The sequence below is a fragment of the Sinocyclocheilus anshuiensis genome, unplaced genomic scaffold (assembly GCF_001515605.1).
Source record: "Sinocyclocheilus anshuiensis isolate Anshui unplaced genomic scaffold, SAMN03320099.WGS_v1.1 scaffold1366, whole genome shotgun sequence".
In the NCBI taxonomy this organism is placed as follows: domain Eukaryota; kingdom Metazoa; phylum Chordata; class Actinopteri; order Cypriniformes; family Cyprinidae; genus Sinocyclocheilus; species Sinocyclocheilus anshuiensis.
In genome coordinates, this window is record NW_015554162.1 from 96132 (window position 1) to 122631 (window position 26500).

The 26500-nt window shown below is 36.9% G+C and overlaps 2 protein-coding genes across 10 annotated transcripts in view; both read right to left on the reverse strand.

Moving 5' to 3' along the window:
• LOC107670894 (E3 ubiquitin-protein ligase MYCBP2) overlaps positions 1–14786 on the reverse strand; it is a 71049-nt gene extending 56263 nt beyond the window's left edge. For 6 of the 9 annotated variants that reach the window (XM_016463703.1, XM_016463699.1, XM_016463701.1 and 3 more), the window contains exons 1-16: positions 14670–14786; positions 13075–13220; positions 12332–12442; positions 10185–10289; positions 7781–7900; positions 7536–7617; positions 6703–6820; positions 6386–6590; positions 6131–6284; positions 5754–5926; positions 3489–3614; positions 3063–3190; positions 2864–2955; positions 855–989; positions 679–762; positions 492–588 (exon numbers count right to left, since the gene is read on the reverse strand). In XM_016463703.1, the coding sequence (XP_016319189.1) occupies positions 492–588; positions 679–762; positions 855–989; positions 2864–2955; positions 3063–3190; positions 3489–3614; positions 5754–5926; positions 6131–6284; positions 6386–6590; positions 6703–6820; positions 7536–7617; positions 7781–7900; positions 10185–10289; positions 12332–12442; positions 13075–13220; positions 14670–14779 (1986 nt within the window). In that variant the 5' untranslated portion in view covers positions 14780–14786. The remainder of the gene's footprint in view (positions 1–491; positions 589–678; positions 763–854; positions 990–2863; positions 2956–3062; positions 3191–3488; positions 3615–5753; positions 5927–6130; positions 6285–6385; positions 6591–6702; positions 6821–7535; positions 7618–7780; positions 7901–10184; positions 10290–12331; positions 12443–13074; positions 13221–14669) is intronic. The other 3 variants (XM_016463696.1, XM_016463698.1, XM_016463702.1) reach the window with 3 other exon arrangements.
• Positions 14787–14883: 97 nt separating this feature from the next.
• The window catches only part of LOC107670888 (E3 ubiquitin-protein ligase MYCBP2-like), a 64444-nt gene continuing 52827 nt past the window's right edge, over positions 14884–26500 (reverse strand). Inside the window, exons 10-15 of the mRNA XM_016463687.1 lie at positions 23405–23543; positions 23203–23279; positions 17501–17705; positions 17246–17410; positions 15613–15771; positions 14884–14930 (exon numbers count right to left, since the gene is read on the reverse strand). Of these exons, the coding sequence (XP_016319173.1) occupies positions 14884–14930; positions 15613–15771; positions 17246–17410; positions 17501–17705; positions 23203–23279; positions 23405–23543 (792 nt within the window). The remainder of the gene's footprint in view (positions 14931–15612; positions 15772–17245; positions 17411–17500; positions 17706–23202; positions 23280–23404; positions 23544–26500) is intronic.

Consider the following 26500-nt stretch of genomic DNA (forward strand, 5'->3'; position numbering starts at 1 on the left):
TTTAGCAAATGGCTGCAATATAACAAAGAGTGAAAAATTTAAGGGGGTCTGAATACTTTCCGTACCCACTGTATATATAAAAAAAAATACAAAACTGCTTTACTGCTCGTTTTAAAACAATTCAAGAATTGCAGCCTTTTAATGAAACTTTTTTTAATATTAAAATCACCGGACTGTTACACCACCTAGACACAAAATAGCAAACAATAATTTTAATCCATTCACCTAGTTCTTAGAAATCTTATATTTGTCAGTTTTATAGATTTTCAAAATGCATTTACACAATTTTCAGCAAAACTTGGATTCAGTAACTTGTGGTAAAAATATTTTAAGTAAGCATTTTCCGGTACGGAAAATGTACGGTACCTGCATTTTCATAGAAATGGCATTGTATATGAGGAAATTATTAGATCTGAAAATAAAATGTAAAAAACAAAATTAAGCTTCACATTATTGGCCCATGAGCAGTCAGTATGTTTTCGTGAACATACCACAGACACGGTCCTGGCGAAAGAACGCTTTAGGATGTGCACAGGCTCACTGGTCTGCTGCTTTCCTTTGCATGCGTTACCATCATTAGAGGGCAACCTGGAAAATCAGAACGAAACGGGCATGTGAGAGAAAGAATACACCTGACACACCAAAGGAGCCAGTACAGAGCTAAAATTCCTCGTGTACCTGTACAGCAGCTGAGGTATTTGTCCAGCATTCACATCAGTACCATTGTTTGATTTCTTTGAGCTCTTGAACTGAAAGACCACTCTGCAGGAGAGAGTTCACAATGATTATTATCGTCTTTACAGAATTACCATGCTATAATGATCACACAATCACAGCAATACGTGTGTTTGTACCCGTCATCAGTAGTGATGGTGGCCTGGCCGTGGGAGCCGCAGTCACTGCTGGGTCCAGACACACGAGCCCACGCCACATACCACCAGCCCAACTGCAGCAGCACAGGCTCGTCGAACATCATGGCGTACTTCTCCCTGCACACACAAAACAAATGATCACAAATAACCACAGCAGTCTTTATGAGCCATGTGTGCTCTATGTCTTTCAATCAGCTGGTGTTTTGGTGATTTTTAACGGATGTACAAAGTCAGTTCTCCTCAAGTTCAGACAATCATCCTATCAGAGTAACAAAAGATGTAGCTCAACATGATCAAATGTTTCAAGAATACACACACAAAAAAAAAGTGTCAGCATTCAATTTGTCTTCATTTTGGACAGAATATTTAGAATCTAAAACTTAAAAATCTAAATATAATACACAAAATAAATCAATCAATTTAAAAAGAGACATTATGCCTTGGAAACTAACTGAAAAAGAAAAAACATTTAAGCTGAAGTACTAAAATTACAGAATTTTTTTTTTTATACATTTAAACTAAATTGAAATGTAATCAAAAACTAATAAAAATGTTCCAAAATTACTAAAACTTAAAAAAATGAAAAAATAAAAGTATGATTTAAAATATTAATAAATACTGATGTTTCTATGTATTATAGGAACAACAGTATTTATTACACTTGTTTATTAACAGTAGGGTTGTGACGGTGATGACATTTTCCCACCGGTTAATCGACGTGTGACAACACCGGTAATACCGATATCACCGGGGGGTGGGGTTCGTTGGGATTTTCCCTCTTTTCCTCGCTTTCTTTCACTTTAAATAGCTTCTAAATGCCCGTACGCATTTTACTGTGGTCTGATGAGACTAAGATAAACTTATTTGGTTCAGATGTTGTCAAGCGTGTGTGGCGGCAACCAGGTGAGGAGTACAAAGACAAGTGTGTCTTGCCTACAGTCAAAGTTTGGGATCAGAACAATTTTTAATGTTTTAAAATACAGGAAACAATGTAATATAATGAAATATTATGATGATGTAAAATAAAGTTTTTCTATGTTAATATACATTCAAATCTAATTTATTCCCGTGATGTAAAGCTGAATTTTCAGCATCAATACTCCAGTCTTCAGTTTCACATGATCCTTCAGAAATCATTCTAATATGCTGATTTTTTTTTATTTTTAATAAATTTATTTTTCAGGATTCTTTGATGCATAAAAAATTAAAAAGAAGAGCATTTATTTAAAATATAATTTTTTTCTAACAATATACACTACAGTTCAAAAGTTTGGGGTCAGTACATTTTTATTCTCTCTTTTTTTGAAAGAAATTAAAACTTTTATTCAGCAAGGATGTGTTAAATTGATAAAAGTGATAAATACTTATATTGTTATAATACATTTCTATTTTAAATAAATGCTGTTCTTTTTAAATTTTTCATCAAACAATCCTGAAAAAAGTATCACAGTTTCCCAAAAAAAAAAAATATTAAATGTGTTAAATTGATAAGAAGTGATAGAAAAGATTTATATTGTTAGAAAATATTTATATTTTGAATAAATACTGTTCTTTTTAACTTTTTATTCATCAAAGAATCCTGAAAAAAGTATCACAGTTTCCAAAAAATATTTGGCAGCACAACTGTTGCCAACATTGATAATTCTAATAATAAATCAGCATATTATAATTATTTCTGAAGGATTATGTGACACTTTATACTGGAGTAATGGCTGATGGAAATTCAGCTTTGCATCACAGAAATAAATTAAAGGATATTCAAATAGAAACCATTATTTTATATTGTATTAACATTTTGCAACATTGCAGTTTTTTTTCTGTATTTTTTATCAAATAAATGCAGCCTTGATGAGCATAAGAGACTTCTTTAAAAAACATTACAAGTCTTACTGATCCCAAACTTTTGAATGGCAGTATATATATATATATATGTACATACACATAATTATAGCAATTATGTAGCAGCACTCAATTGATGTGTATAGCCATACCGAGCAGCACAGTCATATGCCAGAACATCTGTCTCGGCCAACAGGTCTCCATCAGTCTCATGGTCTCCTCCATCTGGCCCCAGCTCAAACAGCTGCAAACAAAATCACAGCTCTCAATCACAAACCAAAAATCATCAAACTCGTGAGAATGAAGTGGGCTGAGGGTCAAACCTAAGAAGATACTTAGATAGCACCTGACCTTGATTTTTGCAGTGTACTCCCCTCGGCCACCAAAAAGACCCAAACCCCCTAACAAGATGTCAGCATCGGCACAGAAGCGAACGGCCTCCACTGAGTGGGCAGAGTAACCCCAGCCTCCTCCGTGACCTAGAGAAAACATTGAGCAAAAAACAACACATCAATCAAATGCAACCTGACTAAAAATCGTACTAAAATTAGCAAACTTTTATTGCTGAAGGTTGCCGAGTGGTTCTATTTTCGATCTTAATGGATGTTCTAATACTAGACATCCTGACGTTACCGATTCACATAACTTTTGAATATCTGATGATCACATACTGGATGTATCGCTCATGTTGCTGGAAGTTGCTATATGTGAATGTGCCTTGACAGTCTAAAACAGTATTTGGTGATGTAACAGCTGTATGATTTTTCATGAACTCACTCTCGAAGCGGTTGACCACGCTGTAGTCCTCTTTAGAGTAGACCTTCATCACAGCCTGAGTCTCTTCCTCAGCACTGGCCACACCCATCTTCAGCTCCTGCATCACAGCCAGTGTGTCCAGACAACCTGCACGCACAACCAAACAGAAGAACTCACACACTTCAACTTAAGACTCCAATGAGAGGGTTTTTTTATAATTTTTTTCCCCCTCTGAGGTCCACTTATAAATGTTCATTTAAGTTTTTTGCATCAAAACATTTTAGTCATAATATAGTTTATTCTGATCATTTTCCACTTCCGCTATTACCTTTAGAATTAAACGGTTGAAGTTAAAATCTATTGCTATTTTGCCTCCACAAACGACAGTTTGTGCTGTTCTATAGTTTATAAGTATAATATGTTTTTTTTAACTGCTCAATCCTCCAATAATAGCCTTTTTACAACACAAGATCTTGTTGGAAATAAACTTTGCGTCACTGCCAACAAAAGATCAACAATACTTTTTGCTGCTCATTATAATTAAAATAATTAAAAACGTATTATAAATTCATTATAATAATCGGAATAATTAAATATTATAATAATTTAAAATCATTTATTAATTATAATAATTAAGCTCATTATAATAATTTAAACTTAAGCCACTCATTTGTAACAGTTATGGGCTGGAATACACCACAGAACTTTTAAGATCTGAACAGACCTTGTTGGTAGAAGATGCATGACACATCAAAACAGTATGTGCTCTAAAATCAGCTCAAGATATTGTGGGATTACAAATTTAAGAATCTGTTTAAAATATGCTGATCCTATGTTCTGACATAGCATCACATGAAAAACTAAGGTGAAGTACATTGTATTTAGCATTTAAGGTAAATTACATCAGACAAATAATTATCTTAAGCAAAGTGTAGCAAGAGGTTCCTGTCTGTTCCTGTTCTCTTATTGTTAGTCAAATGAACCAGATTACTGAGACCATCACCTTTTGTTTGTAATGGCTCTTGGTGCCTCTGCACCAGTCTTTGAGTAGTTATACTGATTGAATTAGGACTGTCAGACTGATTGGATTAGCACCTATGCATTTGAATGACACTGTTATGCTGATGAGATCAAGGCTGGGAAAAGGCCGGTGTCAGGCTGATTCCTGTACTTCATTTGCATGCTTTGTTTAAGGTAGTCACCCAGGTGCTTTGTCTCCATTTCTAAGCACTGCCCCCTTAAAATGTATATAAACTACAATGTAAAGCCTTAGTCAGACTTTTGATGACTGCAGCGCCACGCAGCGCGTTCTCAATAAAGAACTCTGCTGAAGATACCCAAGAGTCTCCTGGTTTCTGCTTCGACGAGGAAAAAACAACCCTCACAGCCCTGAACATTGTTTTACAGCGTGCGTCAGTCACGAACCCATCCTCATGTATGATGTCTGCAATGACTGAAGTTGTGTTAGAGGATAAAGGAGAAATGACTCATGATTGTGTTACGCTTACGCACCTACGAGTGAAGTAACAGAAACTCCCATAGAGAATGCAATCAAACATTTGATCTCTGACTGGATAGAGTCATAGTCTGAGGCTAAAAAGAAAAGACTACATGGTTTTCTGTGATCTGGCAACTTCAACGGAGCAAAATCTGCAGACTGACTGAAGAATCTGCAGAGCATTAGGTGCTACACACAGTCCGAAAAAGTAATAGTTTGCCTGATTTTACTCTTTTCAATTGCTTTTCGGTTCAGTATTAGAATAATAGCATCTATCCTACTACTTCTGAATTACTTTCACCATGACTGGATGAGCCAGATTTCTGAACAGTTAACAGGCATGGCTGACGTGTAAATGTAGGTTATCACATGCTCAAGTATATTAATCTCTCAGTAAGCTACAAAAATGAGAAGGAGCTGTTTTTGCAGCTTTGTCAGTTTTAATAAATTCTCTTTTTTAACTGGAGAAGAAGTTCTGAAAGTTACAGTGTGTTTTCACAGTAAAATGATCTCTCATTCTCAAAAGATAAAGGAAAATTTGATCTGACAGACACAAAGCTCAAAGACTGTCCTCTTTCTTAGACAATGCTAGTCAACCAGCTCCATTTCCTCTCTGTCCAGCTGATCGCAATCAGAAACAGCTAGCAAGATTTGAATGCTCTGCCATCATGTGACTTCATTCCTGACAGGTTTTGAGATCCTGCTTGACAAGAGAGTGCTGTGAACTGCACATTAAACAGCAGTAAAGCTGAGGTAGAGTGAGCGGCAGTGACATGCTGTTGTCATACCCAGGATGTGCAGCGCTCCGTGGGAGCGGGTGGTGGTGGTGTGGGAGCCCGAGGGCAGAGCCAGCTCAGGACTCAGGATGCTGCAGAGGGCCTGGATGTCCGAGGCAGTGGGCACACGGGCGTCTGCTATCACCGCGTTATAGCAGCACATCTCACGTGTGGAAGGCAGAAACCTGGAAGAACAGCGAGACGGCTTGAAGTGAGAAGACATAGCTTGGGACAAGAGTTAATGCAGCACGTCATTAATTTTTTACCAATATTTATTCATTATGATTTTTCGTCCACTGAAACCCTGAGAAACTGTGTACAGTGTTTTTTTAGGTGACATGATCGTAATGGCATTTATTATGAGTCAGCTGACTCCAGATGTGCCTCACCTCCAGATGACATCATAGACAGGGTCCAAACAGAGGCCGAAACCCTGGAGATCCTCCTGCTCCGAGTCATTGAAGGTGCGGCAGCTCCCGTCCAGTTTGTTGATCAGTAGACATTTGAAGGGAGGAGGCTCAGATACCGATGTTGGAACCAAACCTAGAGAGACCAGAATGGGAGGAAACAGTCAAAGGCTTTAACGGGAGACACAACGCATAGGCCTTTTAAACCACACCAGTGAGTCAAACAAGAGAGCGTACCGATGATGTGCTTGCTGGCGAAAATCTCGGAGGTGGCCAGGATGTGGGAGTTGATTAGCGCCTCGTCGATTCTAAGGAAGGTTTGATCACCGCTGGCCCCGATCCATGTGGCTTTTCGGCCGTACTTGGCGCCAATGTTGGGCATCGGAGAGGGCTTGGCATTCCAGTAGGGCATGTCTAGGATGGGCCGTCCTAACTGCCCTTTCTGTTGAGACAACATGAGATATACCTTCAGGTTCTTAACCAACAGACAATCAGGCCAAAAATGGATGGATAGAGAGAACAAGTTCTGCTTCAGGAGGAAGAAGATAACTTACAGAGAAACTCCCGAACGTAAAGACCTGTCCATCCATGAGAAGCACTGCAGTGTGGTTACTGCCTGCCGTCACCTGAGTACTGGGGCCGGGCAGAGCTTGCACCAGAGTGGGAGACCCCCTGTGTATTTGGATAAAAATCAAAGGAGCCATGGGGGGGTTTTTTTTAAGTTTATTTTACTGATTTTTTTTTATTTTGTTGAAGTTTGTTTGCTATCAATATTAATTTTAGAACATTAAATATTTTAATTAATTAAAATAAATAAAAAATTTATATAAAATGGCACATAAATAAAAATAAACAATTAAAATAAATAACTTTCAAATCAAATAATCATTTAAAATGAATTAATGAATAATTATTTATATTCAATATAAAATAAATAAAATACATACATGTATATAAATACATAAAATAAATTATATTAACATATAGTAAATAAATAAACAATTAAAAAACCAATTAAACTATTAAACAAGTAATAAATTCAATTCAAATAAATAACTAAAATACATTTAAAATCAATTGATAATTTTTTACAAATAAATATAAAATATTTAAAATAGTTATATAAATAAAATATATACATATATAAATACAAAATAAAACAATTAATCATTCAAATAAATAATTAAAATAAATGACAATACTAAAATAAATATCTAAATGTTAAATAAATAATTTAAAATAAATATATATTTAGAAATGTAGAAATTTTACAATAAATAATTATATTAATAAAATACAAATATACATCAAATTAACAATTAAATTACTTAAATACAAAAAATAATACAATTAAAATATATTAAGCCCCTCATTAAACCCTCATTACCTAGAATTAACATCTCCATGCCCAAGTTGTCCATGCTGTCCATAACCGAAGGTGTAAACATCTCCATTCTCCATTAACACCACTGCCAGAAAAACAGGTTTACCATTACAAATGGACATATGACTTCAATTCAGACTTGGCATATCAAAAAACAGGAAAATCAAATATTGACTCAAAGTAATGATGGGGAAAATTAACAATGGCCTCCTGTCACATTATCAAGGTCAGATGTGATCTTCACTCACCGGAGTGATGGAAACCGCAGCTGACCTGCACGGCTCGCAGCTCACAGTCGAAGCGTATGGCCCCGGGAGGATATGTAGTGATCTTACTGGCATCTTTGTCCCCGCGTTCACTGCTGCCATCTGTAACACAGAACAGAGCGTGAGCCTGTTGGACGGACGGTAAAGGGCAGACGAGGACAGTGAGAGATGAGATGGAGCCAGTGAAGCCGGGGGCTGTTAACGACCTGGGAAGAGAAACGATCTGGTGCCTCAGAGGAAAGGAGAAAAACAGAGCACGAATGAAATATTGGCATGCGTGGACAGAGGCAGAACAGAGCAAAGCAGAGAAGATAAACTGAGTGGGAAGTTGTGATTGTATACAACCTTAAAACACTCTCTATCAAGGGTTAATAAAAGAGATTAGGCATTGATCTGTGGCACAAATCCAATGAAGGAACAGAGCAAAAGTGGGCTCCTTTCGATCCACACGGATTAAAATAGTGTAGATTAGGAAATGTGTCACGAGTGCAGATCTGTGTCCCAATGAATGTCTGCATGCAAAAATATACACATATAATATATTTTATGGAACAGAACATAGTGTTACATCTAAACCAGGGTTTCAAATTCAGGATTCAGAGCAAAAATGCCACTAAAAGTGACAAAAATGCCACACAAACGTAAAATAATAATTAAGATTTGATAGAACATTATGAAATATATCTAGTGATGGGTTTAGGGACATTTTATCATTGTTAGATGATATTTCACATTAACGGACTGTGTATTTTGATATGGTATGAAGAAAACCACGTCCTCAAAAACATATAAAATGCCCTTACAATAATGTTTAATTATAGAAAATAAAAAACGGTATAGGAATAGAAATTCTCAAATATGGAATTCCAAAACCTATTTGCTGTTATTTTAGTGGTTATTCGATGATAATTCACTAATATTGACTCCCAACTGATAATATTCAGTGTTAATTATAATGATAATATCCCCCTTCGTCGAAGCTCTGAAATCTTATTTGCGTAAACTCATAACCCACACTGGTACTTACAGGTGTCATAACTGTTTGTGACATTATGGGAATTATACTGAATGGATTATGATATTCAACAGCTATGATGGGAGAAGATGGAAAATAAAAGTATTTTTTGTCATTTTTGGAGCTTGATAGTTACTAAGAACTAGGGGTGTCACAATATACCAGTATGGACAATAATTGTGATTGTGTAAAAAATTAAATACTGATATATTGTTAATTCGACATATTATTAATACATCAAATAATCCAGTTCTGGTAACTGGTTCACACTACATCATGGTTGTTGGCGATATTGCTCGATAACACTGGTCTCCACTTGTTATGAAGCGGAAAAAAGAAGACAACGGTGACGCAGCGTGAAGCTACTACTGCCACAAAAAACCATGCTGGCGATGACAAGACACTCAAAGTTCGCTTTCCAGTCGGCAAGTTTTCGAATTCGGGTGTTAGACTGATCAACATTAAGCTCTTTTTGCACACTACACTTGTGTTTACAGTGTGATTCATTAGATATAAAAGAGAAAGCATAAAATGAAGTTGAAGATGAATTGACTGATAGCATAATCATTTATATTTTCTTCCCAAAATGTATGAAGATATCATGATAACACTGTTCATGACAATACTCTTGGCAACAACAGAGAAGAGAAAATCTGATATCATAACAGTCGTACTATGAACTGCTGTTGTACAATAACAGCAAATGGTTTTGGAACAACATGAATGTGAGAAAATAATTACATTTTTTAGGTGAACTATTCCTTTGATAAAAAAAATCTCTGATATTGACCTAGATACTGGATTGGCTGCATTGGCCAAATATTCAGATGGAGATTCAGCATGGCTATTATTTCAATGTTTCTTAAAATAACTACAAGGCACACTGTTCTATTTATATTGGCCATGCACTAGGATTTATTTTAAGCCCTTGTGAAAACTAAACTTGACACAAAATGAGATGCAATTTGCCATTTTAAGCAAAGACACCACATTCATCCACTGATTTCCCAATAACAGTTAACACAGCGTGACAATTCTCTAGTCCCACTCCAGTTGAGAAAAAAAGAGCCGTGATTTATTTAATAGTGATCATTTTCAACAGACAGCAGGATCTAATTGTTCAACGAAGCAATGAACACAGCATAAACATATGGCCAATTGACTATTATGTTAGAACAGAAGAGAGGTAGTCAAATAAAGTAAGTTCTTTATTCTTTCACCAGAGAGACAGAGGAAGAGACGCAGACAGAGAGAGAGGTAACGGTGTCCAGAGAAAGCTGGAAGAGGCGGTAGAGTAGAGTTTGTCGAAGGAAGGGAGAGAGAGGGGCATCATGGGACTCCAGGTGGAGTCTGTAGTGAAGACCGCAGTACCTTTGAGTTTCTCCCGCATTAGATTAAAGGCCTGAAGGGGTCTTAGTCTGGCTAGCACCTGCTCACACTGGTTCATTAAAATGGGACCAGGGAAAACAAGGGGGCCTATGGGGGGGAAAGAGAAACTTTCACATGCATGGGGCAAAGGATCTCACAAATGGAAAATAAATAGGGATGCACCGATACCATTATTTCAGAACCGATCCAATCACAAAAATTCTGAGTATCGGCCGATACCGATCCGATACTAGCACAGTATTTTTTTTTTTTTTTTTTTTTAATAAATTTAGCTCTGATGTGGGAAAACATATATGTAGAGAATATTAAACACGTGTAGACAGTCACGATGCCATTTTTTCAGAACTGATCCGATCCGATACCAAAAATTCTGAGTATCGGCTGATACCGATACCAATCCGATACTAGCAGTTTAAACAAAAAATCAGTGTAGATATCTATACCTCTGTGTGTTGACCAGATCATCACTGGTTTGTGTATGTTAAATACAATCTATTAAATATAGACAACTTCACTATACAGAAAAATAACAAATGAAAAATAGACAATACACATCAAGTATAATAATAGGAACATTGAATCATCTTGGAGAGCGTTTCATCGTCTTGACTGTCGTAACTGAATGCGACGCACAGATTGAATGCTGAATGGAGGATGACAGACAGCCGCAGCGGAGAGAAGAGTTTACGTGAACTTGTATTTAATGACTTTATTCATCTGTACCTCACATTAAACTATGGAATGGCTTCAGAACACTTGGAATGTAGTGCACAAAAACTTTATGGTTCTTTATAATGTTGTTGTGCCTTTCTTGGGGCTTAACAATAATACAGAATAGTATATGCTGAATATCGGATTTGGATCGGTCTCGTCTAACCGATACCCGATCTGGCAGAAAATTGCAGTATCGGATCGGTGCATCCCTAAAAATAAAACATGGTATATAACACATGGTATATTATGAGAACACAAGCTAGAAGGGAACATCCACAAGCAACCCACTCCCAGAGAAAAAAAGCACATGTGAGCTAGAAGGTAATTCTGGCAGTCTGGATGATCAGTCCGTTTTGGAGTATTATTAAACCCAGAGGAACATTTTATGGAAAATGTATGATGTGCTCATAATCAAGTTTGTATATAACAGAGTGAACTTGAGAATGGATTATGATTAGATGTTTCTGGGGGGGCGGGGAGGGGGTGGAAACAAGTAATGTATGCAGTGGCCTGTCTACTAAATTATTGTCAAATTATAGAGCAAAAAAAGTTTCTGACGTTAAAAAAATGATAATATTAGAGCTGGATGATATACCTAAAAACGTATATAATATAATTTACAATTTAATTTGTAATTTATATAATTTATAAATATATATCATTTATATTTAATTTATATATATTTATTTATATTATTTATATTTAATATAAATAAATACAAATAAAATAACATTTGATTTTATGAAATACATATGCAATTAAATATCTAATAAAGTATCAAATAGCAAAAATGCATTAAACTGATCAAAAGTGATAAAGACATTTATAATGATACAAAAGATTTCTATTTTTTGTAACATTTTCTATATCAAATAAATGCTGTTCTTTTGAACTTTCTATTCAGTAAAAAATCCTGAAAAAAATTATCATGGTTTCCATAAAGATATTAGGCAGCACAACTGTTTTCAGCACTGAGAATAACGAAATGTTTGTTGAACAGCAAATCAGCGTATTAGAATGATTTCTGAACGATCATGTGACACTGAAGACTGGAGTAATGATGCTGAAAATTCAGCTTTGATCACAGAAATAAATTACATTTTAAAATATATTAAAATAGAAAACAGTTATTTTTAAATTTTAATAACATTTTACAATATTACACTTTTAACTGCATTTTTGATTTATTAAATGCAGCCTTGGTGAGCATAAGAGACTTCTTTCAAATACTGACCCTAAACTTTTGAATGGTAGTGTATAAAATTGCATATATCGCACAGCTCTGGCTTTACATAGTAAAGATTTTTTTTTTATTTTTTTAAACTGCATCATAGTGGAGTGGAGTAGTATGATTGTGCGTCAAACGTGCGGGGTGTCTGGGTTTATTCTGGGGTCTGGTCATGTAGACGTCATACCTCGGCCCTCTTCCAGCCGATGCCGGCGGTTGATGCGCTGTCTCTTCTCCTCCTGTCGAATCTGGGTGTGCTCCTCTATATTGACGCCTGGGGGAGGAGGGACAGGCACAGCTAAAATAACAGAGGTCCAGCACAGGCGGGGCCAAAGGAGGAGACAAATGAGAAACAACACAGGCGGGTGAATGATGAGCATGAGACGCAATGCAAGACAGTGAGAGACAAGAGCAGAGAGATGATCCCAACAAAACACAAACACAGTACTGCTTCACTAGGCCAATATACAGAGACAACACTGCCAAAGCAGCCAGTGACCGATGATCTGCATTAGGACTGGGCAGTATAACTGTACACCACATGATGGTAGAAATCAGCCAAGTTAGTTTTTATGAATGCTGCAATGCATATTTTTTTATAAGTGTTCAATAGCCAATGTGCAAAACTGATTTTTTTCCTTTCCTCTTGGCATATAAATAAATGAATTAATTAATGAATTAATAAAATTATTATTATTATAAACTATTATTTTTCCTCATGGTTATTAAATTATATTTTACATATTTTATATATATTTTATAAATATTGCAATTGTTGGATTTTCGTTCTGTCCTTCCCTAAGCTGAATATTTCATGCATGCAGAACGTATGGCTGAACATATGACATGAACGTGGCCCGCAGACAGGAAAGGGATGTGATTTGATGGCTATGAAACTGTACTGAATGTGATTGGATGACACCACAGTACCTAACAGCAGGTCCAGCGGTATCATTTCCTTCACAGCATCAAAGATTCCTCTCTGTCTGGCCTCCTGACCATCCAGCTCTCTGGCACAAGCCTTACAGCAGCCACATGACGAACAGCCCGACTCACCAGAGCCGCAGCCACAAATCCTGCAGAGGACAGACACAAATAAACTGATAAGGGCTATCACTGATGCAATGAACTGCAGTAGCACCTCTTTTAATCGATATACAGAATAATAAATATCAGAGGTAGAAAGTAACAAATTACAACAACTCCCATATAAAAAGTACATTTTTAAAATATTTTTCTACTTTTTATAATTAAGAAGAAGGATCACTTTTAGTATAATTAAATTGTGGTATGTTCACAAAAAAGACATAACATCCCTAAATAAATGTTCTAAACCTATGCAATGAAACATAACATTTAGCAAAATTTGCAAGAAACGAAATCGTCTAAAAGTTAAATACTGTTGTGCCACCCCAATTTTTATTTACACAATTTGGTAGATCTGTTTTTTGAAAATCAGCCTCACATCAGTCTAAATAGGGCTTTTAAGAAGTGAGGCATAGTGTCTTTTTAGGGTTTAAAGGAATAGTAGTTTGTTTCTACATTAAAACCGATTTGGAGAAATTTAGCATTACATCACTCGCTCAACAATGGATCTTCTGCAGTGAATGGGTGCCGTCAGAATGAGTAATAATCCACACGACTCCAGTCCATCAATTAATGTCTTGAAAGCGAAAAGCTACATGTTTATAATAAACAAATCCATCATTAAGATGTTTGTCGGCACCCATTCACTGCAGAGGATCCACTGGTAAGCAAGTAATGAAGTGCTAAATTTCTCCTAATCTGTTCTGATGAAGAGATTAACTAATTTACATCTCGGATTGCCTGGGGGTGAGTACATTTCAGAAAATTTCAATTTTTGGGTGAACTATTACTTTAAATAATGAGCTAATGCCTTTTCAATTCAATGAACACCTGGTAGTTTACTTCTTTTTACTTACTCGCACTCGAGTCACATTATCTTTCAGTACTTTGACATGTATTCAAGTGAATTATTTCAAGTTGAAATACTTTTACCCAAGTTAAAATTTTGGTAAATATTTGGAACTGACATATGCAGACTCAAAAATGTCACAGAGATTGGCCCTTAAACTCAACATACATGTGCTACATTGCTTGCCATTTATTTACATTCTCAAACCTTCATGACTGAAAAAGCAGAAAACGAAGAATTTAGTTAGCAATGTATAAATTAAAAGAAAAAAAATCTAAATGAATTAATCACTTTTCTATTAATTATTATTTTATAATTAAAAGTAGCTACATTCTTAAATATGACTTAAATTTCATTTTATTTATTTGTTCATTTGAAAAGTGATTCTTTTTTAGATGTAATTGTATTAACTAATATTTTTAGTCATGTCCCTTGTAGCCCATTTAGCAAAAAAAAATACTGTTTTGACACAAATCTCTTATTCTGAATGTTGTCAGTAGCTGGATAATCGTGATGATCTGTGTAAACATGTCTGGTGCGGTCTGTAGTCATCACTCTGTGTGTGTGTGTGTGGTTTGGTTTCTCTCACCCTCCTGGCACTCTGTCTGGTCTGCCGCTGCTCACACAGCTGGCTCCGTACCCGGTGCAGTCTCCACACACGGTGCACACCATACACTGGTCCAGCTTCCACTTGTGCATGCCTGGCTGACACATAAAGTGTACATTTTCTGAATCTATGTGGAGATTTCACTGTGATCAGAACTTAGCGCAACACATCAGAACTAAAAAAATAAATAAATAAATTAGGCATTATACTGTCTCGCGGTGGCCATGTTCTCTACTCCAAATGCTACGGCAGGAAAACATCAAATCACAAACACTCTTTCAAACACAGCTGACCCCACCGCCTGTGAATAATCACAGCATGAGAGAGTCGACTGAGGAATATTTTCATGTCTATGTATAAGACGCAAGTGCACGTGGACGGGAGTGCCATTTTTTCTGTAGTAAAGTTTATTTAAATAACTTATAAACTTATTATGATGCTCTTTGGCCTGCTAATGTAAATCTTATTTTGTGTCTAACCAAATATATAACACTGTTGTAACAATATTATAACTTTACTAAAATAAGTCATGTAAATGTAGTTTTTATACCAATATATTTCCATTAACAATAATAATAATAATGTAGTAATGGTCGACTAATATGGAATTGTTTTGATGACTGAAGCCAGTATCTTAAAGCAGGGTGGCAGATGGCTGATGTAAAGCCTGTACGACATCACACTATTTCATTTAAATTTATTAAAAAACACGTACATAAATTCTGCAATCTAATCTAATCTAATATTTTGTACAATAATTAAAAAATATATAAGATAAAAAATATTGAGCATAATAAAACTGTAAAATAAACACCTAGCTAGCATTCTATTTGGTGTAATTTTCTGAAGATGGTCAGGAATATTCAGGGCCTTTGCTAATGTATCATTTTCACATTTGGTGTGAAAAGCATTAAAAGGTTCTCACCTTTCCCTGCCTGGCTCATGGCTCCAGTGTCTCGGCCACACTGGCCCTTGTTGTTCACTCCAAATGTCCACACCTCCCCGCTCTTGGTCAGGACACAGGTGTGAGCTTTTCCCATGGCTACCTGAGTTACAAAGTGTCCCTTCAGATCTGACACCTGACCTGTGATGATGAGGAGGGAAGTTTAATATAAAGGAGCTGTGAAGCATTTTTTAAAAACACAGTAAAAATAACATTTTTAAATGTGCACATTATTTACACATGAAACCTAATTGGTTACAATTCTGTATATTCAGAGATGTTGCACTCATATTACCTGTGATTACAATGAAAGGTTAGGCAAATTTATCAGTACATTTTGCGTCTTATCACATATAATTGCCGTTAAATATAGGGCCAAATGATTTCTGCGTTGTGGAAAACACTGACAGAAACACGGAATCCAGTCATAAAAAATTTAATTTACAGTAAAGAAAATTTTGGTTTAACTGAAAGAGATTGTGACAAATATATTACTCTTGTACAATAGAAAGTACTTAAGTAATAATAATAATCAATAAAAATATAATTATTAAACTAAGAAATCTCACAATTTTTCTTGCATGTTTTTATTTTAACTGTGCCCTCTGTTGTGCAGCACTGTTTGTCCAAAAATGTATGGAACTGTTACATTTTTATTTGACTTCATTAAAAAAAAAAAAATCTGGTAAACTGTTAATGTTTTATGTCTTCATTTGATTACCACCATTTTTTATAATAAATTTGTATTAAATCATAATTCCAGAAAAAAAACACAAATTCTAAAAAGATAAAATTGCATAGAGCGCTATTATTGTAAAAATGTTAATACATTTTTTGAAATTGTTAAAGTTTTATTAATTCAGTTGATTAGACATGCTTTATGAGTATTAACATTTATTTAAACCATTAAAATGGAATCCAGAAAAATTTAAATGGAAAACACAAAATTTGGGGAAAATGAAAAGGAATTTGGAAAAAAATAAAACTTTTATTGGGCCTATAATTTATTTAATTTTAATTAATATTATATTTTATGTAAGTTTCATGATTTCAGTAATTTGGCTTTTTTTATTACTTGATTTTTTTAATACAGTTTTAATATAATCGTTAAAACAGAATCCAGGACAATAAAAAAAACAATGAAATTTGGGGGGAAAAAATTATTTCATAGGGCCCCCTAAGTCGGATACACAGTTTGACGTTTGAATATGCTGCAAGAACTCACCATGCACCAATCGGTGATGACGGTATTTGAATATTCTGAAACTCTGCTTCAGGATTGGTAAAGAAATATGAATCAATGAATTGCGAAACTGAGTATTCCATATGTAGAGCACGAACTGCAGGAATATTTGCCATATCAGCAAAGTTAAGCTGGCAGGGAACCCATTAAAAAAAAATTTAAAAAAAACACCGGAAACCATTTAAGTACGTAGTCTGAACATCCAAATATGGTGTTTTCTAAATATGTCCCCCTTTTGTGAATGTGGAGCATGTACTGGCTCTAAATAATCTCTTCCACAGGAGACAGATATATGATTTTACAGACAGCAATATGATAAGGCCATCATTTCATCCCTGCCAACATTACGAGCATCTGGCAGGTGGCGCTTACAGGTACTGTCGCTGTAAATGGCATCCTTGCCAAACATGTAGAGCTCTCCATCTTTAGTGACAATGCTGCTACTGCCATTGTTGCAGGCCGTATAGATGGCGGTCTTGGTCTCGAGTTTGATCATCTTCTTGGGTTTGTAGGGCTTTGGTTGTCTCCTGCTCTTTGCTAAAGACAGACAGCATCACAAGCGGTTGATCTACGTGCAAAAACATTATTTCAGATCAAGTATGTACACGATAATAATTTCCGTCATACTTGACTCTCCGTCCTCCCCTTTGCTGGCAGAGCCCGTGAAGAAGACGCTCCCATCCTCCGCCACCAGCAGGGCGTGGGAGCCGTCATGGCCCACTGAGAACTGCACAATCTTGGGCGACTTAGTTACTGGCAGCTCCACCCACTTCCCAGCCGACGGGCCGCCCTGCTTGATACCGAGGCTCTGATACTTTCCAGTATAGTAGATCTGCATCAGAGGAGAGGAAGTCAATCATGTTTAAGTCTCCCTTGTGTGTTATTAATTCTGCGCGCAATGGCCTCAACAAATACTTCTGTCAGATAATAGAAATGAACCGCTGAAATGACACTCAAGAACTGTCATACGGACGCTAGTTAAGGCACTCAAGTAGTGATAGGACAACTCTTTTGCACCAGCCTATAACTGCACCCAAATGGTGTATTTAAGGGATAGTTTACACAAACACACAATATCTGTCACTGTTTCATCTCCATGTTGTTCTAAACCTGTATGATTTTTTCGCTTTCGTAGACAACAAAAGGAAATCTGAAGCTTCTGAAATTTTCCCTTCACTGTAGCTCACAAATATGATTTGCGTAATTTGAATGTGTACCTTTGTTACAACATACAAGGCCAAATGTCACAAATATATCACTCAACAAATCTGGCATGACATGTCTTGACATGTCGTTGAGAGTGGCCGGTTTGAGTAGGGGTGGGCTTATATCACGGTAAGAGTCATTTTATCTCACGCTAACATTATATAATCACAATATAGTTATTTTTGCTTTAAGTAAGGTCTTTATGATATCAAAACATACTAATACTAGCCCAAATAAAAAAATATAAAAAAAACTCAAGTTCACTGAAGACAAGTAAACAGTCAGCGATTAAAGGAAGAATAAGAAACTAATTACAAGCAATAGGACCAAAAAACTACAGTACAACACATAATAAGAAATACTACATACATTGTATAAAGTAATCGAATGTATAAAAACACTGCATATTCTTCACTGTGTAAATTAAATATATATCTCTTCTTACTAAAGTTACAAAAGTGATTTAGACAAGAGCAGTGAGAGATTTTCTCTTTTATTGTTTGATTAACATGAATGACAGACAGCAGGAATATTAGACTGCTGTAACTTTAAGAGCTGCCCGACCAATATACTGTTACACATGTGTTTTCTTTCTCAGCAGACACATAGTAGTGTGTGTATTTAACCGTTCAAGGCCTACAAAGCAGCAAAAATAACTCAAAAGTTCAATACTCCCGTGCTCTATGAGCACTGTCTTCACGTGCACGCATATAACGAAATTAGTTCTCTTTCGCTGCTGACTGCGTTTCATCGGCTTAAAATCACTTGTTTTTAAACCGCAATGCTTAAAAGCACATGCAAACGATACGTTTTCGTGACCACACAGCACAGCAACATGAGCATGTAACTGCAATAGAAACGAAAGCCCAAAATCTCTACCGTCTAATCGTGTCTACAGGTGCTAGCAGAGTTTGAGTAATGAAAATTGTTTTATGTTTTAGTTTCAGTTAACTAAAATAACCCTGAAACACACATACAATAGTATCATTGGCCATTTAAAGGCACAATATGTACGATTTTTCGTAATAAAATATCCAAAAATCATGCAGTTGTGTACTTGCATTATCCCAAAAGTTCCCAAGGATTTGCAAATCCAGAGAAATTTCAATTTTAAATAATGGCTCGTCCCTTGTCATTGTGAATTGTGAAGTGCTCTGCATTTAATATATCCAAGTGCACACACAGTAGTGAACACACACACACCGTGAACACACATCCGGAGCAGTGGTCAGCCATATTGCTGCGGTGCCCGGGGAGCAGTTGGTGGGTTCGGTGCTCAAGGGTCTCACCTCAGTCGTGGTATTGAGGGTGGAAGAGAGCACTGTACAGTACATTCACTCCCCCCACCGACAATTCCTGCCGGACCTGAGACTCGAACCCGCAACCTTCGGGTTACAGGTCAGACTCTCTAAACATTAGGCCACCTTGTCACCTATCAATAGCCCTATTTGGACGGTAATTGTTTCTCAGGGGGACATAAGGGATTTTAACCATTTACGGGGGGTAGTTGGTGATTTTAATGCCGTCCGAATCCAGGATGTCGGTGTTTTTCTCTCACCACCCGCGTAAAAATCCCCAGCTGAATTACCTACTGTTTTTTGACAAACACCAAGGTCATGTGGTCATATAACTGCCGTCCGAATCCACATCTCTGAGGTTCTAAAAGGAGATCAATCCAAAAGTCGTTTTGTAAATCCTTTTTGATGACTGAAATGCACCGTACGGTTGCACTTCGCGGTAATTTGTATCAGAAAAGTGGCATCTCGTGCATTAAAAATGGACACCTACATCACCGAAGTACTAGAAATTTAGAAAGCTAGAAAGCTTCTCGCCACACCGCCTCCCACATTTTATGATTATGAATAGTTTTGTCGAATTGTTTTTGAAATTTTGGATCTCCCACACTGACATTAAAGTTAGTGTTTCTTCGCGCGTCCAGTGTTGCTTCCTTGTCGCCATGTTGAACATCTGACTGAGCACGTCAATGATCATGTGACTTGACTACGAAAGACACGCAGTTCCGGGTTCATAGAATTACAAACTCAGACGTCCACCGCAAATTTATCTTCATCCGAAAGCATGTGTTTAATCACTGAGGAGTAATGGAGATTTATTTTTTACAGACGTCCCCATGAGAAACAATTACCGTCCGAATAGGGCTAAATGACGTTATATCTGTGCTATCGGTTTCCTCTTGTAGAAACTATGGCAACACACGTGGACAAAAATGCCGCTGCAGATTTAAACTAAGTTCATTACGGCTGTCGCGAATAAAATGACAATGAAATGAAAACTGTTGACTGCAGCATTAAATTTAGATCTGCTCAATGTTGCATCATGATTCTTTTTACGTGTTTTTACAGTGTTGCGCATTATAACCAATCAAAGACGAGTCTGTTGAGTTTATGAACGCAGCGGCCAATCAGAGGCATTCAGATGAGTCATCGCTGAAACAGGAGTTTTGTTGTTCAATGCGCGCTCGCTGACTGAATTCTGCTCTCTCACAAATTCATAAACCACAAAGTGCAGATGCACATATGATGTCATTAAGAGATTCGTTCATCAAACAGTGTAGACAGCTTCACTGATTATAATGGGAGTTTTTGAGAGTGCTTGAACTTGCGCTAGCCTGAAGTCAGTGATGATGTTCTTTGATAATGTAAATGTTCTTTGCTCGCTTTCTCTGTATAATTTATTCGCTGTTTGAATAACTGTGGGAGGTTAAGTTAATAAAAAATGCATTCATTACCTCATCCGTGAACATGATTTGTGAATTCCATACATCTCTGGATGGTGAAAATGACATCACCCATTGTTTTTACTCTCCTTCATAGCATCATCAAGCTTCGCCTTTGTTATTGTTTTGAAAATGCGACCTCTAGTGGCAAAAACTTACATATTGTGCCTTTAAAAGTCATTTCAGTAACATACACTTTGAGGTGATTAATGAAATATAGCAGCATAGCATTTTAAAACTTTAAAATGTGTCATGTGGGAAGCTAATACTGTACTTCTGTAAAGGAAAACACAATAACCACAATCAATGATGACAGAAAACACATGTCAGCATTTCTGCAGTCCATAAAATGTATGTGACCATCTTTTATATTACAGGCCACGGCGTTTATTAAGAAAGTTGCCCAGTCATGACTCTACACTGCTACACACACATGACTGGATAATTTCCAGATAAGGTAAAGACTGAGTTTAGTCTTACAGAATGATAAACCTACAGCAGCTCTCATATCTCATGAGGCCTGGCACATACTCACTGCACCTCCCTAAAACACATTCCATAACTTCACATCAATGAGACACACCCAGCGTCCATTTTTTACTTTTTGCCACACCTGACAACAGCAGGTCGACTGAGATAATAAACCGGCCATAAATTATTAACCGACGTAATTTAACAAAGCATTTTTTTTTACAATTCCTAATCAAGTTACTGCCAGATGGCTAAACTGTTTTATGTACTTGCCAAAGCTGATTTGTACTTGCACTTAGTGCTCATTGTGTGTCAGTTTTGGATACGATCCACTCCCCTGTATTTGTACTGCGTGAGGATCACGTGTAAATACACACAAGCTGTGCTCGCTTTGGCCTCTCAAACGCTCCAGCCTCACAGAGTGTTAAAGAGCCTCGGCGCTCAACTGGAAGGGTAGAATAATCAAATTACTTCCAGTTATTTAAGCATGTGTGCGGCTCTACAGGCTGCCCTTCTCTGCTGCTGCTGTCGCTTTCACACCAGAGACAGCATCACTGCCATCAGCCCTGCCTGCTAGACCTAGTGTGAACCTCACACACTGATGAAACATGTAGTTTCATACCCTTACTCACTCGCACAACCTCCATCCGATGTAGATTTATGAAGATTACGAAAAAAATGTGCATATTTAATGGCCAGATGATTGCGCACTAGCTAAATTTAACTGTGCTTCAGTGCTCTTTTATCACTTGTCAACAGACCCAGTTTTCTTTAATCGTACAAAAGCATTTCTATTACTTATAGTTTGGATTCATAGTGACACAAGCTAAGGCAGAGTAATATACATTTATATATTTTTTGCTCTCCAATAAGTACATGAATAGGTAAAAAAAATAAAATAATAATAATAAAAAATAATAATAAATGGAAATAGGAGATGTTTAATTGTAATGACAATTTTTTCTTAATCCAAAACATCAACATAAACCAAAAGTTGCAACTGACTTCCATATTGTGACATTTTCATACATCAGCAAAGAGAAGTGAACAATATTGCAGGAAGATATGGGACTCTGATTAAAGATTACAGGGTCAAAAAGTACATCTATTTTTGATTTCAAGTATATATATAATTTTTTGATTTTATGTTAACTTATTGGTCCTTAAATAGACTTAAAGGGGTCCTATTATGCTCTTTTACAAAGTCTTTATTTTGTTTTGGGGGTGTACTAGAACAGGCTCTCATACTAGGTTGTTTGAAAAACACACTATTTTTCACATATTTTACATTATTACAACACCTATCTCCCCAGGCTAGCATGAACAGATCGAATAGTTCCTGTATCAAATGAAGGCCCGCCTTCTGAAATACGAAATGTGCTGTGATTGGTTGGCTGGGCCAGTGTGTGTTGTGATTGGCAGCACTCAGCGCCAGGTCTGGAAATGTCATGCCTCTTACCATAGCCGCCTGCGAGCTTCAGTGTAAATATTGAGTCAAAATCAAATAATTTTGAGCGTGATTTAAACCCGGATGATTGTAACCACTCTAAATTAGTCTGCCTTGGGAAAGTTAGCGTGTCTCCGACATAGAGATAACACTCGTTGCCTTCTCTAGTGCAGCGTTACATATCTTTTTTATGCTCAAACAGCAACATTACAGACTAACTAAAGTTGAAAAAGTGAAAAAGCATAATAGGACCCCTTTAAATTCCAAAACATATTTTCTTAAAACCCAAACATGTTCTTCAAATGTTTACTGGCATTCAGTCGATCATGATCTGCTTTATCTTTACTTCTAAGCTGATGCTGTAATTATGCAAGACAGTAGCACTTCCACCACCACATGAAAAAATGTGTTCAGATTCAGTTAAACACTAATGCAGAGACACAGAGGAATATAGAGAGGTAGGTCTACCTTCCCAGATGCCGTTTTCATCAAAGCAAACTCTCTGCCAGCTCCAATCAGGGCTGCTTCCTCATCAAACCCTGTGCCTGAGGACATAAACACACACACGCCGCAAAAGAGACAACACCAAGTTAATTCTTTTCAACACGTACTTCCTCTTAAACACTGATGTGCATGCACAGACGTGTGTGCACTGAAGCACAGCTCTCACTAATGATATGAAGGTCTTTCTCCAGGTCAAAGAGGGAGATGCCACAGGCATGAAGACACTTCCTGGCCAGTTTGAGCTGCAGTTCCTGCTGTAGGGCCGGGTCTGAGCTGGTGGCGTAGATCCGCACCACAAAGCCATCCTAAAACAACCCAAACATATACACAAAAACATTAATAATCATCATAAAAACCCCGTCTCTTTCATCATCTGCGAAATGTAACGTCAATGTTTGGTAGCCAGTAGCAGAATTGAAACAATTATACGGTTATTAAACATTTAAATTGACCTGCAATAGAAGGTACTTTAGGAGGGTCATGTGAGGCATCTTTTTGATGCTAAAACACTTCTTATCCCAGGTAAATATGCAAAATTGACTACAAGCAAACATTTGTAGGTTGTTTCCGCTAAAGAGTATATTAAAAAGAGATGTTTTCAATACATGGTTCTGTTTGTTTGATCATCCCAGTTAGTTTGACATGGTGATCTTGGCTTGGCCAACCAATGGCTTGAGTTTGACTATCTGTTGCAGCAGGGCCAGTTCGGTTTCAATCCTTTGATAGTCTCGATAAGTTACCAATCCAAACTGCCCTGTCTAGTGTTTTATTTTTCAGGCAGTCTTCAGTGGCGAATGCTTTTGCCATTTGCAATCTGGGATTCTGCAGCGTCACTCTTTTGCTTACCTCAACTGCAGCTAGGCCTGGGCGATAAAACGGTATCTATATTTATCAACGGTACACCTTCTTCGATAACGATATAAAAATGTTCGATATAGTGCACGATATAGGCACGTGCTATGAGTGACGCAGACAGCACACACAAACACGAACATATGCTGAATTGAGTGCTGTGCCTGCCTGTGATGAGGAGATTGTGAATAAAAAAATTAATATTAGTCAAATTTAAAATAAACATTTGCATTTGAATGCAAAAATAGTACAATCAAATGTTAGGAGTGCATCAGGGAGCGTCATCAGTGGAGCACGAGATGCGGTGATGATGATGTAATTGACGTTGTTGCATTTTAAATGTTTTGTTAATCTAGCCCATGAGACGCGCCACTGCTGTTATGCATTCAAAATATTAGAGAAATATAGAAACTCACTGCGGAGAAGATCTTGATTAGGTTAAAACCGAAACCAAGCCATTCACACAGAATGCATATTCAGCGCATGCCTATTTAATCTGCATATAAAACATTAGAAAATTAGATATTTGTTTAATTTTTATTGTGTGTTTGACTGTTAAAACAAAAATATTTGTTGTTAGTCTCAATAAATTGGGTTAATTTAAAAATACAGTGGTTAAATGTAAAAAAAAAAATTATATTGCTCGTTGTTTTAAAAAAGGTTATAAAAAAAAGTCAATAATTATCGATCCCGAACGATATGAAACATTATATCGTTGATACATTTTTTAGCTATATCGCCCAGCCCTAAAGTCTGCAGCCTTTTAATACTTCTTTGAATACATCTTTCTGCTAGTAAGTGAGCTTCATGCACTGGCTGATTTGCACATGCAGTCATAATAGTAACATTTTAGTGAAATTTCATGGGCAAAAAAGGTCCATTGTCTATTATCAATAGTGTAGCGATGTATGACGCACATTTTACACAGAAGTCACTTTCAAACCAAGCAGCTTTCTAATCTGCGTTGATCAACTTGAACCTGTTGCAAAATATGGGGATGGGGTCTTTCACCCTCATGTGAAATTCCTGATTGCATGGATTCCCACTGAAATGACAAGATTTCGCCCGCATAAATTGGCCAAAGAAGTGCAAATGTGACTGCACCTTAACCCAAATTTCCATGTGTGAATCAGTCCATGGACGTGGCTGCTTCTAAACATTCTTCATACCAGTCTGGCGATAACATGACAATTCAACTGTTACATTTTGAATATTCTCTCATCAATTCCATCTTTTGAACATCCATGAAACCAACATTTCCAAGCTTCAAAATTCCTTGTGCATCAAGCAAGCACATTAGAGCTTCCGTTGACCATATTTAATATGCTCTATATATGTATATGTTTGGTGTAATAAACTTTCAATGGAGAGACAGAAATCTCTTTCATTAAAAATATCTTCACTTGTTTTTCAAAGTCTTGCTAGTTTGAAACAACATGAAGGTAAATGATGACAATCTCAGAGGCTTTGACACCATTAGAGGCTTTAGCCTCTCATCTGAGGGAGCAGCGAGTATGTGAGGGTCAAAGGGAGAATGCACACAGGAGATGCAAAGCAGAAACGCACCCTCACTACTAGCAGCAGCCTCACACATACTGAGCCAGTTTCATCCAGAAACACACGCACTTAAGTTCAGTGTTCAGTTGCATTAAGTGAGCATGTGATAAGAAACAGAAGACAACACACTGGAGTCTGATTTGCCGCTGTTAACGAGTATGTGAGTAAGCTTTCAAAAACCTTGCTCTTGCCCTTCGTCCTTCCTCAAAGATATGTGGCATAACAGTTCATAGCATTAACCCTTACAACTTCAACCTCAGCACTCCCTCACTTATCATCTCTCATTCATGTATGCATAAAGAAATCTTCAAAGGCAAATATGAATTATCACATCCCCTCCCTGTACTGCTGCCCACTCACGATCTGCCAGTGGGTTCAATTCTAAGAGAAATGCCCACGTCCGCTGCTGCAGCCCCTCCCCTGCCTACACACACACACACAGCAGTGCTGAAATCGGCTGAAACAAAGGAGATCAGGTGCTGCTGACAGCCACAATCATACCACTTGAGAAAAAGGCACTGATCATGTTTGTATGACGTGCAGGGGGAGGAACAGGGGAATCTGTTATCGCCTGATGAAGACCGCAGCATGGAGAGAACAGGCTGTTCATTTTGGATTAAACACACTAAACAATTCTTGGGGTTCATGCATTGTTACCCATCTTTTTCATGCTTATTGCAGTCTAACAGAACAGTTTGAGCACTTGTCTCGGTTGGCTACATCACCCAGTCATCTAGCGGCTTGGCTTGAAGAATTAACTAATGACAGTTCCTGCAAATAAATTTTTTTTAGTGGATATGATTGATTCCATGATATGATATGTGACCCTGGTCCACAAAACCAGTCATAAGGG